Source organism: Rissa tridactyla, chromosome 4 (assembly GCF_028500815.1).
Source record: "Rissa tridactyla isolate bRisTri1 chromosome 4, bRisTri1.patW.cur.20221130, whole genome shotgun sequence".
NCBI classification, from domain to species: Eukaryota; Metazoa; Chordata; class Aves; order Charadriiformes; family Laridae; genus Rissa; species Rissa tridactyla.
The window spans coordinates 58,002,716-58,018,520 of NC_071469.1; the positions used below are offsets into that span (position 1 = coordinate 58,002,716).

Sequence of the window (15,805 nt, forward strand, 5' to 3'; positions counted from 1 at the left end):
TCTTTTCCTACAATCATAACACAAAACATTTCAGACATTTAATTTACATATAATGATAATTTTACCTCCACGGTTGTTTTATAGGTTTTCAAAAGAAGGGATGCTCTGGCTTCCAGGAATGTCCAAAGTTTAACTTCATTGTCCCAGCTAATGGGAAACTCAGAGTTCCCCAGAGTGAAGATTTTGTCAATGGCATGCTCGCCTATCAAGTGTTCCTTCAGCTCTTCTGCAATAAGTATAAAACAAATCTGTTAAAAACAATCTCATCATTCACTTTTGTCAGTTGACAAACTGCAGAAAGATTTATTTTCAATAGTATAGCTTTGAGCAGCTAACAAAAAAAACCTCTCCTCAAATAAGAACTATCGGATATGCTGGTTATTTCCAGAATACTCCTCAAAGAGGCAACTGGAAGTCTTGAGGTTAGCAGAAAATGGACCTTCTGCTCCACTCTGAAATAGAGATACTTTATATATTATAGCCTCTGATACACAGCATAACTCTGTGACAGTGAGATGGAACGTTTTGTACAATACTTGATAAAAGGGAGTAATTCTTTAAAGAGTTCATCAGACTGACAATAAAAGGAATGGGCCAGGGAGTGTGCAAATAGCAATGAAATTATTTTCCTCGTTGTTTTGGTAATCTTTTTCAGTAGCAGAAACTCCCTACAGTTGGTCAGCAAAGACATCCATCAAACAAACCTCACACAGAGTAGGAAATGTTTAATCAGCTCCTTGACATTACACAAATTCCATTAATCTTTTAATTACCAAATTTCACTCCTGCAAAGCAGCTATCACAAATTTCACAAGCCACTTGCATGTAGTTTCTCAATAAACAATTTTCTTATATAGTGTTTGAGACATATGAATAATCTAAGCACGATCGTATATCAGAGTAGTGCAACTAAATGTTTACTAGCTATGTTTTCTTCTCTGAGCCAAATTTCACTCCCTCATCAGCATCCTAAAATTTGCTTTACTTGAATTTACTTCCCTGAAGTGGTCAGGCAGTGGACTAGCTGACCGTTGTAGGTCCCTTCCAACTGAATTATTCTATTCTTTTCTAATCTCTTCGTAGTAGGATGCAGTGAAGGCATGACACTAAAAAACGTAGGTTGTTTTTATTAAAGAAAGCAAATAGAGCACATGCAAAAACTTAGCAGTATTCCTACTGGTATTAATTGCACATATATTTTCCCCATAAACCCCCCTAAGATAAGAGAAACACTACAAAGACAGTTTGCAAATACATTAAGTTGGTTTTAGAATATTCCAATTCCATACCTAAATGATGCTATCAGCGATGACTAATAAGACATGATTTTAAGCATGTAAACCCCTAGGTCTCACATGATCTTGTCTGTGAACCATTTTTAAACCTAAGAACTAAAGATCAAACTCTGAAGCTCACTCATTCACAATAACCTGGGGGATTAAAAAAAACAAATAAATCGCATCACCACATGCTTTGGGAGTTCCAGAAAGGCGTGTGTTACTGAAATATTCCCTCAGACTACATAGCCAAAGACTTGGTTTAACACTAGCTTATAGATCCCTTTTTAACCTCCACTCCTTGACCGTTCTGATCTTCTAGCTTAATGTTTTATATAAATGTCTATCATATTCCTGCACTGAAAAACAACATAACAAAAACCAACCCCAAACCAAACACAAATTAGGTTATCTTTATAAAACATCTTACCTTCACTCATACAAAACACTCGAAGGAAAGCCAAAAGCTGGGCAGAGATTGGAGGCTCAGTGGAGTGCAAGGCAAAAACACTAGAACTAATAAAAGAAACAAACAGCAACAGTAAATGCAAGTTCTATCGTTATACCTTTGAACTTATTTCAACATAAAAGACCTCAAAGTATACAACAAATGCACTGTTACAAAAGTAACTTTTACAAAATTAGGTAATAGTAGTTCAAACTGAAGAAAAGCTTCCCTAACCTGTATCTGAAAAGAACAATTATCTCCACAATTTTAGCTTACAATTATTTTTATATGGCTTTCATAATAAATTCATGAAAATGCAACATTTCATGTCTGCTGCTCCTAACAGTACCCTCTGAACTGAAAAGACCAAAGGAAAATGCTGTGGTTCACATACTGAACATCGTAGTATGTCTGCAAGGGATAGGAAAGAAAGAAAAACCACAGATTGCTTCAAATTAATCCTTGCTCTGTTTTTGTTCAAATGGTTATTAAACCAAAGGCTTTTTCCTCATATATGGTCCAAATTAGATGATAATATAACTCAGAGAACTTCTGTAAATATTATTACAACAACTTTAATTTGCTATACAAACAGGAGAAATATTGCACCTAAGAAAACTATCATAGAACAGCTTCATATATGCCCTACCGGACACTATATATTTTAGAAATGTTTTAAAAAACCCATGGCATTGTGTTTTACTTACGTTGGGATACCAGCACGAGCTAAGACCTCTGCCTTCATAGCATACAGCCTGTCACTTTTACTCACGCCAAGCTTTATTTTCACTCTGTCATGTGAATTATTATCAAAGAAAAAACCACTGTGGATCACAAATTCAGCGTTTGACCGAGTGCCATAAAAAATGTAAATCTAGAAGGATGAAAAGAGAAGTGAAGGGACAGGAAAAAAAGCTTAAGATCAGCTCACAAAACTGACATAATTTGAAAGTTATTTCCTGAAAGAGCTACTGTTTTGAGTACAGGGTATATTTGGTTGCATAAAGAAAAACGCTTTGTTTTCTGGTATCGATTCCAATGCTGTATATAGCGTGGCAATATACTTCAGAGGTAGATGTAAACATGTCCATGTAACAGACTTTGAGAGGAGAGAAGCAGTTGTTATTCTACACTTTAAAATCAAAATGCTTTGTTTTCTTACATTGCCAGAAAATACCAGTATATGGAAATAAGTTCTCAAAGATGCTATGCCTTTTAAAGATTAAAAAAATCTGAGACAAGGAGGGCCCATTAAAAGAAACGGTGTTTCTGGGGTCATTTCCCCCACCATAGGCCCACCCAAAAGAGTAACCTACAGTGTTGATGTATCAACTTTGCTTTTGTTTTAATGTTACCTTAAGGCATGGATATATCAAAGTATATCACACAGAGAGAACCGATCTGTGTCCAGGCAGTAGTTATTTTTGTGTTAGACTCTGAACTCTTTATCTAAAGCAAAGAGGTTACTTTAATTTACATTAAAAAAAGAAGTTCCTAAATATAACCTGCAAGAAGAGTTTAATTCAGGGCTAAGCTATATGAAGTACATGGGACAAGAGGTCAAATCAGCAATTATCTTCTCCTGCATCAAGAGGATATTTTCTCCTTTTGTTTGATAACAGAATTGTCAATTGGAAAAAAAGTTTCAACAGTTACAGAACTCCCTTCTTAAACTCAGGGTACAGCAATGCTCTGGATACCTGTAAGCTGCCACTCCTCTCCAGCTGACAGAGAAAGGCACAGTGTTCTCTTAAGGGCTTAACAATGCTAATGATGCCATTTACTTTCTTTGTCTTCAATTTTAGATTAGAACTATTTATCTCAAGCACTAAATGCTTAAGCGTTATATTAAATTATAGTAAACACTATACTGTAACACGCTCATCTAATGAAAAAGTGACCTGCCTGCGTGTGTTAAGGCAGTGGTTAAGGAGCGAGTTGCCAACCCTCTCAAGTTTTAAAACTACTGTGATACATCTCATATTAAACTAAAAGTCACATATCGTGTATAGATTATACAGTATGCTCTTACACACTACGACTGTTAAAAAAAGCCAATTAAACAGAATGAGAAAGTTGCTTTATTCAATGCCAGTGTTCAATAGATTCGGTGGACTTCTGCTGCCTCACGTTTTTTACTAGTAAAAGCAAGGATCATGCACTCTTCCTGCTGAAACTGTAAGAAATAACATCTGCACAGTATATTAAAAGACCAAAGTGTTATATAATTAAAGTGCTTTGATAATGTCGTTAAAGTTTGCGCAGAATTTTTTTTTTTTTTTTTTTAAATCTGATAAATAGCAAACAAAGTGAAACTACTAAAATAAAATTGAAATAGAGGAAGCCTCTATAATTGAAATGGAGAGAGCAGCCAGAACAGCTATATGACACATCCATTGCCAGCTGTGGAAAATTATAAATTGGATCACTTCTGGAAAAACTGTGGACCCCTTTTAACTCATCATACCGGTATTGGAAAAAATAGCAAATATTTGACTACCATAACAAATTCTAAGAGCAACACAAAAAAATATACAATCACTGTAAACCCCAGCATAGCAATGAGGATAAATATACCTCTGGAAAGACAGACTTAAAAAAATTTTTCGGACACATCTTTGTTAAAAAAAGAAGGTAACAACACATAAGAAAAATGAAAATCAAAATATTATTAAGTGTAAGACTGGCAAAATAATACACTAAAGGTAATAGCTCAGAGACTGAGTTACAAAACATTTCAGGATGTTTCATAGACAAAGTCTTTTTCTGGCCACGCTGACTACAGTTGCATGAGCAGTGGGAAAAACTGAGTGCTACTACACTTGAGGGCTTAGGCTGGCTGCCGACACAGCGCAGGAACCCTCCTAATGGAGATTTCCTACGCTGCTGGAACCACCGTCTTCAATGCATTGCTAGTTTTAATGCTCATTTTTGTTTCTTAGCAGTTCTGAACAAAATATTGGACTCTGAACTGTTCCAAGCATCTTTGCAAGACTCACCCTGTGGTGCTTTCTGTCTCAGGAGGAAGGGGTGTGTACATGTGTGTATGCCTGCGTGAAAGGGAGGGAGTACATTTTTAGGTCCTTTCTCATTTTCACTAAGCATGGAAATGGCAATATGGGTAAAATGACTGGCAACTATACTGCACTTAATCTCTTCTTAAATGGAGACTAACAAGAAACATAAACCAACATTTCAAAGAAAGACTCTACAATCTGCTGTTGCAGACAAAGGGACGGCCCGAATCTAAAATATATTTATCTTTTGTTCTTTGGACATGGCCTTTCATTAATCTCATCTGGAACATCATGCTCAGCATCTGTGTCTGTGCATTTACCAGTGATTAAATATTTCTCAACTAGTTCTCTAAAATATGAGGTATCAAAACTCACCTGAAGTTGGGGTCTACCAGGTAATAGAAAATATTTTATTCTGAAAAACGTGCACTTAGTTTGGTAGTATTTTCACACTAACTCACAAACATTAGCTCAGCATAATAAAATGCAAATGTAGCAGGGCTTAATCCACACCACTCTGCTATTAAAATTTTGTAGGGAGTTACCAAGTGTCCACAAAACTTAATTAAAGAATAATTATGTAGATAACTGTTCACGCTACCTGTTCTCCAGGCTTGAAATCTTGAAGCGCTACACATTCACACCGGTCATCTTCTAAATTGTAGCCTGTAGTGATCTATCCAAGGAAAGAGTAACAAAAGCACCTTTAGAATTTGATATTTATCTCCCCCACCACTGACAAAACATTGTCCTATTGGAAATAGATATTAAGAATAGCAATCGCATACATTTCTTTCTCTGGACCATATAATACAGCTGGTAGTAATTGTTTTACAATTCCTGAGCAATCTTTTCTTTAAAAAATCCCTGCATTAAAGAAATCTAAGGGAAGAAATAACTTACCTGAAGTGAATGGAAGGCTCTGAGGAAAGCACCCTCCACAGACCACAGACAGTCCCATGCTAAAGCCTGCAGCTTGTTATGAAGTTCTGGAGTTTTCAGTCACTCCCATGAGGCCCAAGGAAGCAAGGCACTGACAGCTCTATGTGCTGTGCTTTATCCTTCAACTGCCAGCACATTTTTGATCTCTCAATGAAAAAGGATTAGATAACTGTGGATCTTTAGGGGATACAATCTTCAGAGAATTATAATTTACTTGCAAATAATCCCTTTATCTGAAGTTAAGTAATACTCTTAAAATGCTAAAAGGATTTTTTTGATGGTAGCAGGCAATGGAAGAGGATAAATTCTCTTAACAAATCTGTACTTCTCTGAAAAAAAGTTATGAAACCATAAACTGGTCACACTACCAAGTAAAGCTATCCCAAAAATGTAATACTTTTTAAAGCAATAAACAGCATGTTCTTGGATAGTATTACCAAAGATGCAGGCACGGATGCAGCACAGGATGGACCATAAGCTGCTGAACAATCAGGAAGCAACTTTTATGGTAAATATTCTGAATTCAGTACTGAAAAAATATGGTCTGGGCCTGGGAAAAAAATCTAGAAGTAGCCAAAGATTCTCTCTCAGCCTTTGTAAATGAAAACATACTTGTTTGTAAGCTGACTTACATACAACTATACCGTGAGTTGCGGTATACCCTGATTCCCATCTTGGATGCAGTTTGTCCAAAGACAGAACTCTGTGGAGCATTTTGAAAGCTTGGTTGGTGGCTTACTTGTTAAGAGTTTTATGCTGCTTGTATCATCATCGGGCATTTGTTAGCCAAAATAGTGCTTTCCAAGTGAGAATGGAGAACTTGTCTACGGTGCAGCAAATCTAAAAGGGCAGCCCCAAGTGTGGGCAGACTGGCCCTGCGGAAGGTTACAGAACTGCTCTGCATGCGGATGCCATCACTTCAGCTCTATTAATGGGTTTGTGGTATGCTGAGATCAGAAGAGAACACTGGCATCGTGCAATACGGCCTACTGCAAAACACGGGCTGTAGTACTTGAACACAGAAATTCCTGTACATTCACTATGCCGGACTGAACAACTTTTAATTAAGATCCCTGGTTTAGGAAGTTAACTAACCCTGAATTGCAGGTTGCAAGTGCTAGAGGATTTACCCTCACTATGACAAATGTGCCTTTCAAGTTCAAATACAATCATCTTGGCAAAAACTGCAATTTCCATTCAAAAAAAAGCAAACTCTGGACAGTACTTGACCTGTCCTGAAATTTCCTTAAAGTGTAAACTCATTTAAATACTTCTGAATGTGAAAACTCCATTCCAGTTTCTCGAAATGCCTGTGGAACAGGAGGCTTTCAAGAACTGGGGAAATTCCACTATGGTAAGAGAAGGATTCTGTCAGTTTAAGCATGCTTCACTAGACTACTGCTCTTTTTTGGGATTGTTTTTTATTTTTGCCTCTTTTTAAAAAAAAAAAAAAAAAACAGACGTAAAAACACTAGCAGCGCTTCTAAAAGGCTTTTCTATAAAGCATAATGGAGTGCTAGACTCTTATTTCCTCTTTCTTTTAATAGCAGTCATGTAAGAGAATTAACAGGGTGTTTACTTCTCTTCCCACATGATAGCTGACAAATTGCATCCCTTCAGTTTTATTTCTGAAGCAGACTGATACATGAATTTCAAGTTGTATATAAAGCACGCAATAGTCTGCTTGGTCAGTGATTAAGGATGGACCCAGCCCAACAGGCAGAATGTAGCTTATTTAAAGCTCTGGCAGAACTGGTAATCAACCTCTGACTGTCAAAATACAATCCCACTAAAGAATAACAATGAGAAATGCATGAAGACAACCATTTTGATATAGTTCTTGGTGGCAGGTTGATCCAATTAATAGTGTCAGAAGCAAGAAAAAGCTGGATGGACCTAGCTCCAGATAAAACCCAAAGAGCATTTTATTATCTAGCTCATGGAAAGGAGCACTGTGGAATAAAGTAAGAACAGAGATCTATAGTAGTCGATTGACTCAGTAAGTATTTCAGCCCTATCTTTGGAATAGACTAGAGAGGGGCGCACACAACACCATCTTTTGTTTCTTACTTTTCTGCAATGAAGAACAATTCCCTTCATATATTTTAAAGTGATGTGCTATGATTAAAGCAGAACCCACCCTCATCTCACTCTACAATAATATAAACTACAATACAGACAGCTTACAGTTACCTTAACAGCTTACAGTATTCTTAGCAGGTTTTTTCCCCTATTTCTAATAGTACAAGTGAACTAACACACAACAGAAATAGGTTTAGTAGCTCTTCTTGGCCCATTATCAATATTACAGTTGTCTATCCTTCCTAAATCAATAACCCCCTAAACTAGTTTCTAAGAACTATGAAACAAATGAGTGAAGTCTGTATATACATTCAAAATATTTAAGTTCAGCACACCATCAACCCTCCCTCCACCCTTTAGGATACACCTCAGCATAAAAAAAAAAAAATGCTTCCAACCCTGATATACTACTGCACCAGCAGGTTTGGCTCCAGAGGCTGGCTCCGTATCAAAACCATTGTTAAAGAGCGTAATAAAAATAAAAATTACTTTATCAATTTAAATAGAAGTTTGAATGATTAAAACAACTTAACTAGCTGCCCTTTTAATATACGCTACTTAATTTTTTCCCTCCCAGAACCTTAATTCTCTTCCTCTTTCCTCTGATCCCAACTTTGAAGGCATTCATTAAGTGTTGTCTAATGAATACAGACAAGTCTCTGCAAAAGCATCTGAAAGAGATGCCCAGCAGGAAAAGGGTACAGGAAGTACTAGAACTTATAATACAAAAATATACATTTCTGAATTTTAAGCAGTTTTCTTTACATCGGAGACTCTGATACAAGCTTTATTGCTAAAATCAAAGTTAAGAGATTGCATAACAAATAATGAAAGGCAAGAATCACTGTTAAAGAACAACATGTAATCGTATTTTAATAGAGAAAAATAAATGAAAAAATCCCACCAAACTCTCGCAACTTCATAGCCTAGCCTACCTTGGTGTATTTGGTACAGTCATAGTAACAATAAATTAGGTAAACGTCAAGTGAAAACCAACTTGCTTTACAATTTGAATAGCAGGGTCATATTCACTGCTAACAATAAATAATGCTATCTACTGGAAACACAATTAGAGGGTATGAATTTTGATGCATACGTGAGACTGGCTAAATAACATTGATAACCCATCCTCTTATGGGTTTCCATTTCCTCACTTCAACATTAACTAGCCTGTTAACGAAATCAAGACCTTATCTTTCGAACTAGCTCACGTAAGCCAAAATGTCAGCAGGTCTCGCTTTCTATATACATATGTCACCTTTTAAATGTTTAATATGCCCTAAAGTAGTATTTTTGCATTTTGTTTCTTTGATGTAGTAACAGATGTACTGTTTTTGTTGAACTAGGCTTTGTTCTTGTTGTTGCTGTCTCTGTAACAAGGCTCTCTGGGCATGGTTAGGAGAGCAGGCAGTATTTCTTAGTAGCAAATTTCTAACCACTTTCCCTAGTGGTAGCTACAAGAGGCAACCTCCATCATTGTCTGCTTTCCTATTCCCAGAACAAATTTGTCCACTATTGTGAATCTTTTTCAGCCCACCAGAAACAAAACTCTGTGTCAGAAGAATATTCAAACTTAGCTGGGAAAAAAGGCATCATGTAACTGAAAACTTTTAAAGGCGCATTATATGTATATAAGACATAACTGTATGCAAGTATGCAATCAGTTTAAGTTTCCTCTAGATGAAAAAGTTCTCCCTGAAAAGCTATCATAAGACATTTAAAAAACCGACAAATCTTTCTTTCAGATATTAGTTTTTCAGGGTCACTTGGGAAGATAAAATACCTGTGTTAAGAAGCATAATGAAAAGTCTTATTAAACTGTTGTACAGCATTTGAAAGGCTTAATACTTAAGCCCTAAAGCCTTTCAGCAACACTGAAGAAATCCTTACCAGTCCATTAGTATGATTACACATGTCCCATAAAGGTATTAGAGCCAATGTAACTCTGGAACCATCTTCTGTCGGAATCTGGTTCTGACGTGTCATAACAGAGGAAACCGCCCATCTATAAAAATTAAAAACATTAGACGGTCAGTCTTCAAAACATCAATATACAGTTGGCTGTAGTCCAACCTGAAGCAATCATTTAGGCTGGGAGCTTCCAAACTTCGTTTTCTTCAATATCACACTGCCTACAGTAACAGTAGAAGGCAATACCACTTGCAGAAGCAGCAGCTCCCAGGTTTCCAAGACATACACGTAGACCAATTTCCAATCAGGGTTTCAATCCCACTCCTCTTCTGCGCTCTTTGCAACAGTACCTTCACACCTTCCATGACCTCAACCAGGACCCACTCCCGTGTCACCTTCTGCTTCCCCAAGCCTTCACTGCACACATAACTCCTGCCACACATCCCCAGCCTGGGGTCAGCTATTCCTGCAGGCTTCAGAGCAGCTCACAGCTCCTGCTTGGCAGCAGCAGCTCTCATCCGTGTGCGGACTCTTGTAAAAGCCAGGAGGAATTTTTCCCCTCACTCCCTAAAAAGCTTAGGTACTGCATGAACTGAAAACCAGTATCATCACCCAACACATGCATGGTATTTTGGTAAGAGCTTTGCTTTAGTTTGCTAAACTACGATCAGTATTGCTAAATTTTCTGCTTAACAGAATAAAGAGGAAAAAAAACCCCAGTACTCCAAACAGACATCCAGGTAAAAAGAATGAGGAAAGTATAACATAGTTACGTCACTCAAAAACCTTCTAACTCAGGTTAAGCAAAGGAAATGCCAGCTACCTTAAAAATCTTCAGAAAAGCTTAACATTTCAGTATTTTCTAAAGTTTCATTTTTATTTTATTTCTGACAAAAATGAATGTTAAATGACAGAAGAAAAAAAAAAATCTTAATTTTGCTATGTTTTGGCCTTAATACATTTATTTGTTGTGGTTTTGGTTTTTTTTTTGTTTGTTTTTTGTTTTTTTGTTTTGTTTTTTTTTTTTTTTTTTTTTTTTTTGGGGGGGGGGCGGGGGAGGGGGATGGGACAGACGGACAGACAGGACACCACCAGAAGGTGAAAATAATTTTAACTCTCACGGATTCCATTACTAACAAGTATTTAATATACAGAATTGGACTTTCAGAAGGACTAGAAATTGCTTAGAAAGATGCCGTCAAATTAAAATCTACTTAATTTCTAAAAAAGCAAGTTAAAATTGTGGATATTTCTGACATAACAAACACTGTTTGAAACATAACAGCAGTATGTTTCTTTTTAATTGTTGTACTTTATCTGCAAATTTTTAGACCACTTCACATGTAAGTTGGCTTGTTCCTCTGTGACCTATAAGCAAAGGAGGCACGCTTTGGAAATCCCACTTTCATAGACTTACTCAGAAGTACAACTAGGCTAAAAAAAAATCCTTGTAAGACCTCATGAATGCCTTTTATTCATGCTATTTTAATCACTTCACAGAATTAAAGCTCTAGTTATCTTAATTATTCTTATTTTTATCTTAATTATGTCACCCCCTATAGCACCTCCAAGTGACACTCATGCTTCACGTGTACAGCTTAAGTTCTCCAGTTCTCCTGTTCAAGAGCCACTATAAATATTAAGTTTTTCTACTATGCACTGGTAAAGCCTTTTAGAAAATAAAATTAAAAAAAATATTCCAAAACCCAAACCTCCTGCAACATTAACTAAATTATTTTCTTAAGAAACAATGAATTACTTTACTAATCTCAGACTATGTGTGCCAGTTGGCTAAATTAACTGCTCATAATGACTATTCCTTTGTAACAATTAAAATCTACATATTTATTTTACTTTTTTCTTCATTAAGTGTATTAGTATCAAATCCTACATTTAACATTTCAATAACAATAGGGCTTTCCCACCGATGAAGCATTTCCAGGGTCCCACAGTTCATTATATTAAAAAAGAAAAAAAAAACAGAAAAAAAAAACCAAAAAGGAAGAATTAAGAGACAGACCAACCTGTAGTCGTCATAAGTGAAAGAATCCTTTAAGGGCAGTTTGCTGGCATTAGGATGGGTCTGGGAAATGCAAGTTTCAGAAAAAGGTGAAAAGAGAAAGAAAAGAGAAATCAGAAATCAGTCAGCAGAATTTCATTATTTAGCTGCCTAACAGATCCTAACAAGAGCCAAATGAAGCAGGAGGCGTCCAGCCGCGCTACAGAGGGATCATCATGCTATTATGCTCTCATACATCACTGTCAACTTAATTTGTTGTGCCCAGCAGCCGCCATAAATCTGTTTCTTCATATTTCAAGACTGGAACCCACAGACATCGTACAAAAATAAAAAATTTAAGGTGGACTGAGTATGTGAAGGTAAAACAAAACCCAGCCCATGGTGCAGGACAGGGGAAAGAAATCACACAATAAGCACGTACTAGGTTTCACCAACTTCCACATTTTTCCTTTTCTCTGGGTTATCAGTAAGGTATTTCACAAATGCAAGTAAAAATTATACATACTAGATTTTCAATTCTTCCTCAATACCTGTAAAGGTTTTGTGCAGCACAAGATGCACTACTCCAAAATAAAACAGATAAAAATATTTAAATAGTTTTGGTGACAAACATGGATTAGATAGTACCTACGTTAAGCCATCTACACATATTCCCATCTAAGAGTGGAGTAATGCCATTGAATAATGCATACTGTAATTATCATTAACAAGCACAATATTTAGATTTTTAAGAGGCTTTAAGAAGCTGAAATACCTGTTACTTTTCTGATCAATTTACTTATTAAAAGTTTCAAATATACAGGTAGCTTTAAGCCCACACTCGCACACTTTCTTTAGAACTTTGTCCCAATTCACAAATGGAAAGCCATAATAGCATAAATTTTAATCTTCAGGTTCAATTAGGTCTCAGAGATGAATGAAACAGTTACCTCAGAAGATACAAATGATTTTTTTGCACAGCTCTATCTTTGCGACACTCTTAATGCATGAAGCTCCATGTAGTATGCAGTTTTTTACTCTTGATGCATTAGCATCACAAGTGCATGGTAATTTATCATTTCTCACTGTAATGTACTTGCTGGCACCGTGTGCAGGACAGTAGGGGATGAGGTAAAAGTGGCTCAAACCGTAAATCAATTAGAAAACAAAAGCTTGTGCTCAGTGCGCAATTTTAGGCAAATTATATATTACAAAAGACTGCCAATTGGGTGTTAGGTCCCAGGTGTCTGCTCTCCCTCAGCCCCTCCAGTTAACCCTTTGGATGGACTTTCTCTAAAACAGGGCAGAAGTTACCAATTCCAGCGACTCCCGTCCCTTCCCTCGCTTTTTTTTTTTTTTCCTTTTTTTTTTTTTCTTTTTAAAGCAGTTTACATTTCCACACGATTTTCATTCACAGCGATGATACGGTCATTTCCGAACAAATCCTCCCTCTCGACTTTAATTGTAGCCGCGCATTCCGCAGAGTTATTTCTTCTCACAAACCCCAGTCAGTGCAAGACGCGAAGTGAAAGCCCAAGCAGTACACGGCGGGGGGTCTCTCCGCTGCAGCGCAGCGGCCGGGACGCGATTCCGCAAACCAACGCAGCCTTACACTGGAAATAACAATTCTTCAAACCCAACACACACACACCACCCCGCCCATATGAGTCCTTTACGACAATTTAATTGCGACTTTTATTCCTAGTATTATTAATCTATTTTACAGTAAACTAAGCAGGGAAAGCCAACACCGACAGTGAGACGCTATCAGCCTATCAGTTCCACTTTAAAAATATTACAACATTTTCCTCCGATACGTTACTATTGGTCGTGAAAACCCGGAATCTCGTTCTGCACCTGAAGTTTTAAAGAAGGTATTTCAGACGAAGAGAAGTTAGGAGCCCTTAAAAAAACCCCTATCTTCGCCGTTCCACGGCGGGAAAACGAGCCGTGCCCCCCCTTCATCCCCCCCGAGCCTCGGGGTGGGGGGGCAGCGCCGGGGCCGCCGCCGCGGGCCGACGCTGCCCCCTGCTGGAGCCGCCGCGGCGCCGCGCACTGCGCGCGGGCCGGCACTGCCCCCTGCCGGCCGCCCCCGACACAACACGCTCAGCCCTCACCGGGAGCAAATGCCTATAGGAAGGCGATATCTACATCTATCTATCTATCTATATATACACACGCACGCTGCTATTGTCCTCTCCCTGAGAAACGTGTGTATTACATCATCAGATTGCGCATTTGACGTCAGCAGTCCCTCTGTAACGAGTCAACTTGAACACACAACCCACGGGTTCCGATGCCACCAACCGCTCTGTAAATCTGTGAAACTTGGGGACTGCCCCTATAAACATAATTCACGTAAAACCACACACACGGTCTTAAAAGACACAAAGCAGAATAAAATCCCAGTGTACGTAATTACCATATTTACACCATTCCGTGGTACAATATTCTAGTAGCTATTTTTAAGTTAAGATACGTCAGCATGTTAGATTTCTGACTTGGACTACTTTACGACGTAACTTAAAAAACCCTATAGACTACAAGGATCCAAAGACACACGAAAAAAGAACAATATTCTGATTAAAAAATTGATTTAGTATGCAGCTTCTCTTTATAGTCCCTTGGTAAAAATGAAATCTCCCTAACAAACACTTAATAAAACCTGTCAATATATCTAGAAAGAAAAATGACACAAATGCATTAAGTATTAAATACCCTTGAAAAAAGTCACATATTCCATGAATTTTTGATGTACTATCTTGACATTAATGTAAAACCTTGATATTTATAATTGACAGATATTTAATAAAGTATAGAAGACGACTGCTGCATAGCATGCAAATTGCTCAGGCTGATCAAAAAAGATACCGACGTATTTAAACTAAACAAACACTTAATACATAAAAAAAAATAATCAGATATCCAGCTTTTATAGGTTCACGCAGCTAGGTCTCTACACTTTAGCTTTGAAACGTGACATTATCCACTACACGCACCCTGATTTTAACTTACCAAATCTGTATGAAGTAGTTTCAGGAAGTTGGGCAGGGAAGCTTTAAATAAAAAATGGGAACATGAAAACGTGAATCAATTCATTTAGATGCAGGTCCTGACATTCTACTGAAAGAGTTATTATAAAGAACAAATACCATCTATTTAGTTACCCTTTCTGTGAAAATATTGTCAGAGCTGGCAATCAGGGTGATGACCACTGCAAAAACAAATAGTGGCATGCTGAATTTCATTTTCCTCCTGATGCTGCTATTCCTTAAAAAAAAAATAATATATAAATAAAATTGCTTCTTCCCCTTCAGCGTTCCAAGCCTTCTTTGAGACATTTGGAGGATATCTCAAAATAACCAGAAATATTAAAAAGTAACAGTGATTGCTGCCAGATTGTCTGCAGCCACTGCGGAAAGAGACAGACTGTTATTCTAGTCACCTAAAACACTATCAGACTAGAAGCCAGTTACTCAGTATGGCAACCAGAAAAAAAAAAGGGGGGGGGGGGCGGGGAGGAGAAGAAGAAGAAAAACCCAAAAAACCTCACTTTCAGTCATTTTTCTCTTTCTGGGAAGCAGTAATATCCAGTGGTTCGTGTCTCACACTCAACGTCTGACAAGAAAGCACAACTCCTGTAGGGGCCTTTGCGCTAATAATTTCTCCATTGTATTTCCGGATGGACATCACAAGAGAATGATTCTCAAGCCTCATAAACTAGATGCTAGAGGACTCCTCCCCTCTTGAGAAGGCTTGTTTTTATTTCAATGGCAGGAAGGCTTCAATGTAGAGAGGGTGGTGGCCTTTCCAGCTGAGAACCATCATAACCCGCGCTTCTGTTATCCAGCCTACAAGGGCATCAACCTCCTGTAAAAGGATGGCCAGATTATTAGAGGCAGTAACCCTGTACCCCATTCAATCACAAAATGCCAAAGCTCATTTATCAAAGCTCCTAACCTTGGCAAGGAATTTCCATTAAAATTAGCTTAATATTTGCTTGTTTACCAAGTGATGCAAAGTACAAGTCCTATTACTGTAATGTGCAATAAAATGTTTTGAGTAGAAGTTAAAATTGGAGTATAACAGTTTACCCAGTGTTAAATTTGTGTTCATATCTAAGCTACTA

General features: G+C 37.5%; 1 protein-coding gene across 2 annotated transcripts in view; it reads right to left on the reverse strand.

Moving 5' to 3' along the window:
* Positions 1–15,805, reverse strand: part of SETD3 (SET domain containing 3, actin histidine methyltransferase) — a 62,208-nt gene that overhangs the window by 3,061 nt on the left and 43,342 nt on the right. For both annotated transcript variants that reach the window (XM_054198136.1, XM_054198135.1), the window contains 6 exons: positions 11,702–11,760; positions 9,657–9,771; positions 5,344–5,418; positions 2,433–2,599; positions 1,708–1,793; positions 66–226 (listed from right to left, as the gene is read on the reverse strand). In XM_054198136.1, coding sequence (XP_054054111.1) covers positions 66–226; positions 1,708–1,793; positions 2,433–2,599; positions 5,344–5,418; positions 9,657–9,771; positions 11,702–11,760 — 663 coding nt within the window. The remainder of the gene's footprint in view (positions 1–65; positions 227–1,707; positions 1,794–2,432; positions 2,600–5,343; positions 5,419–9,656; positions 9,772–11,701; positions 11,761–15,805) is intronic.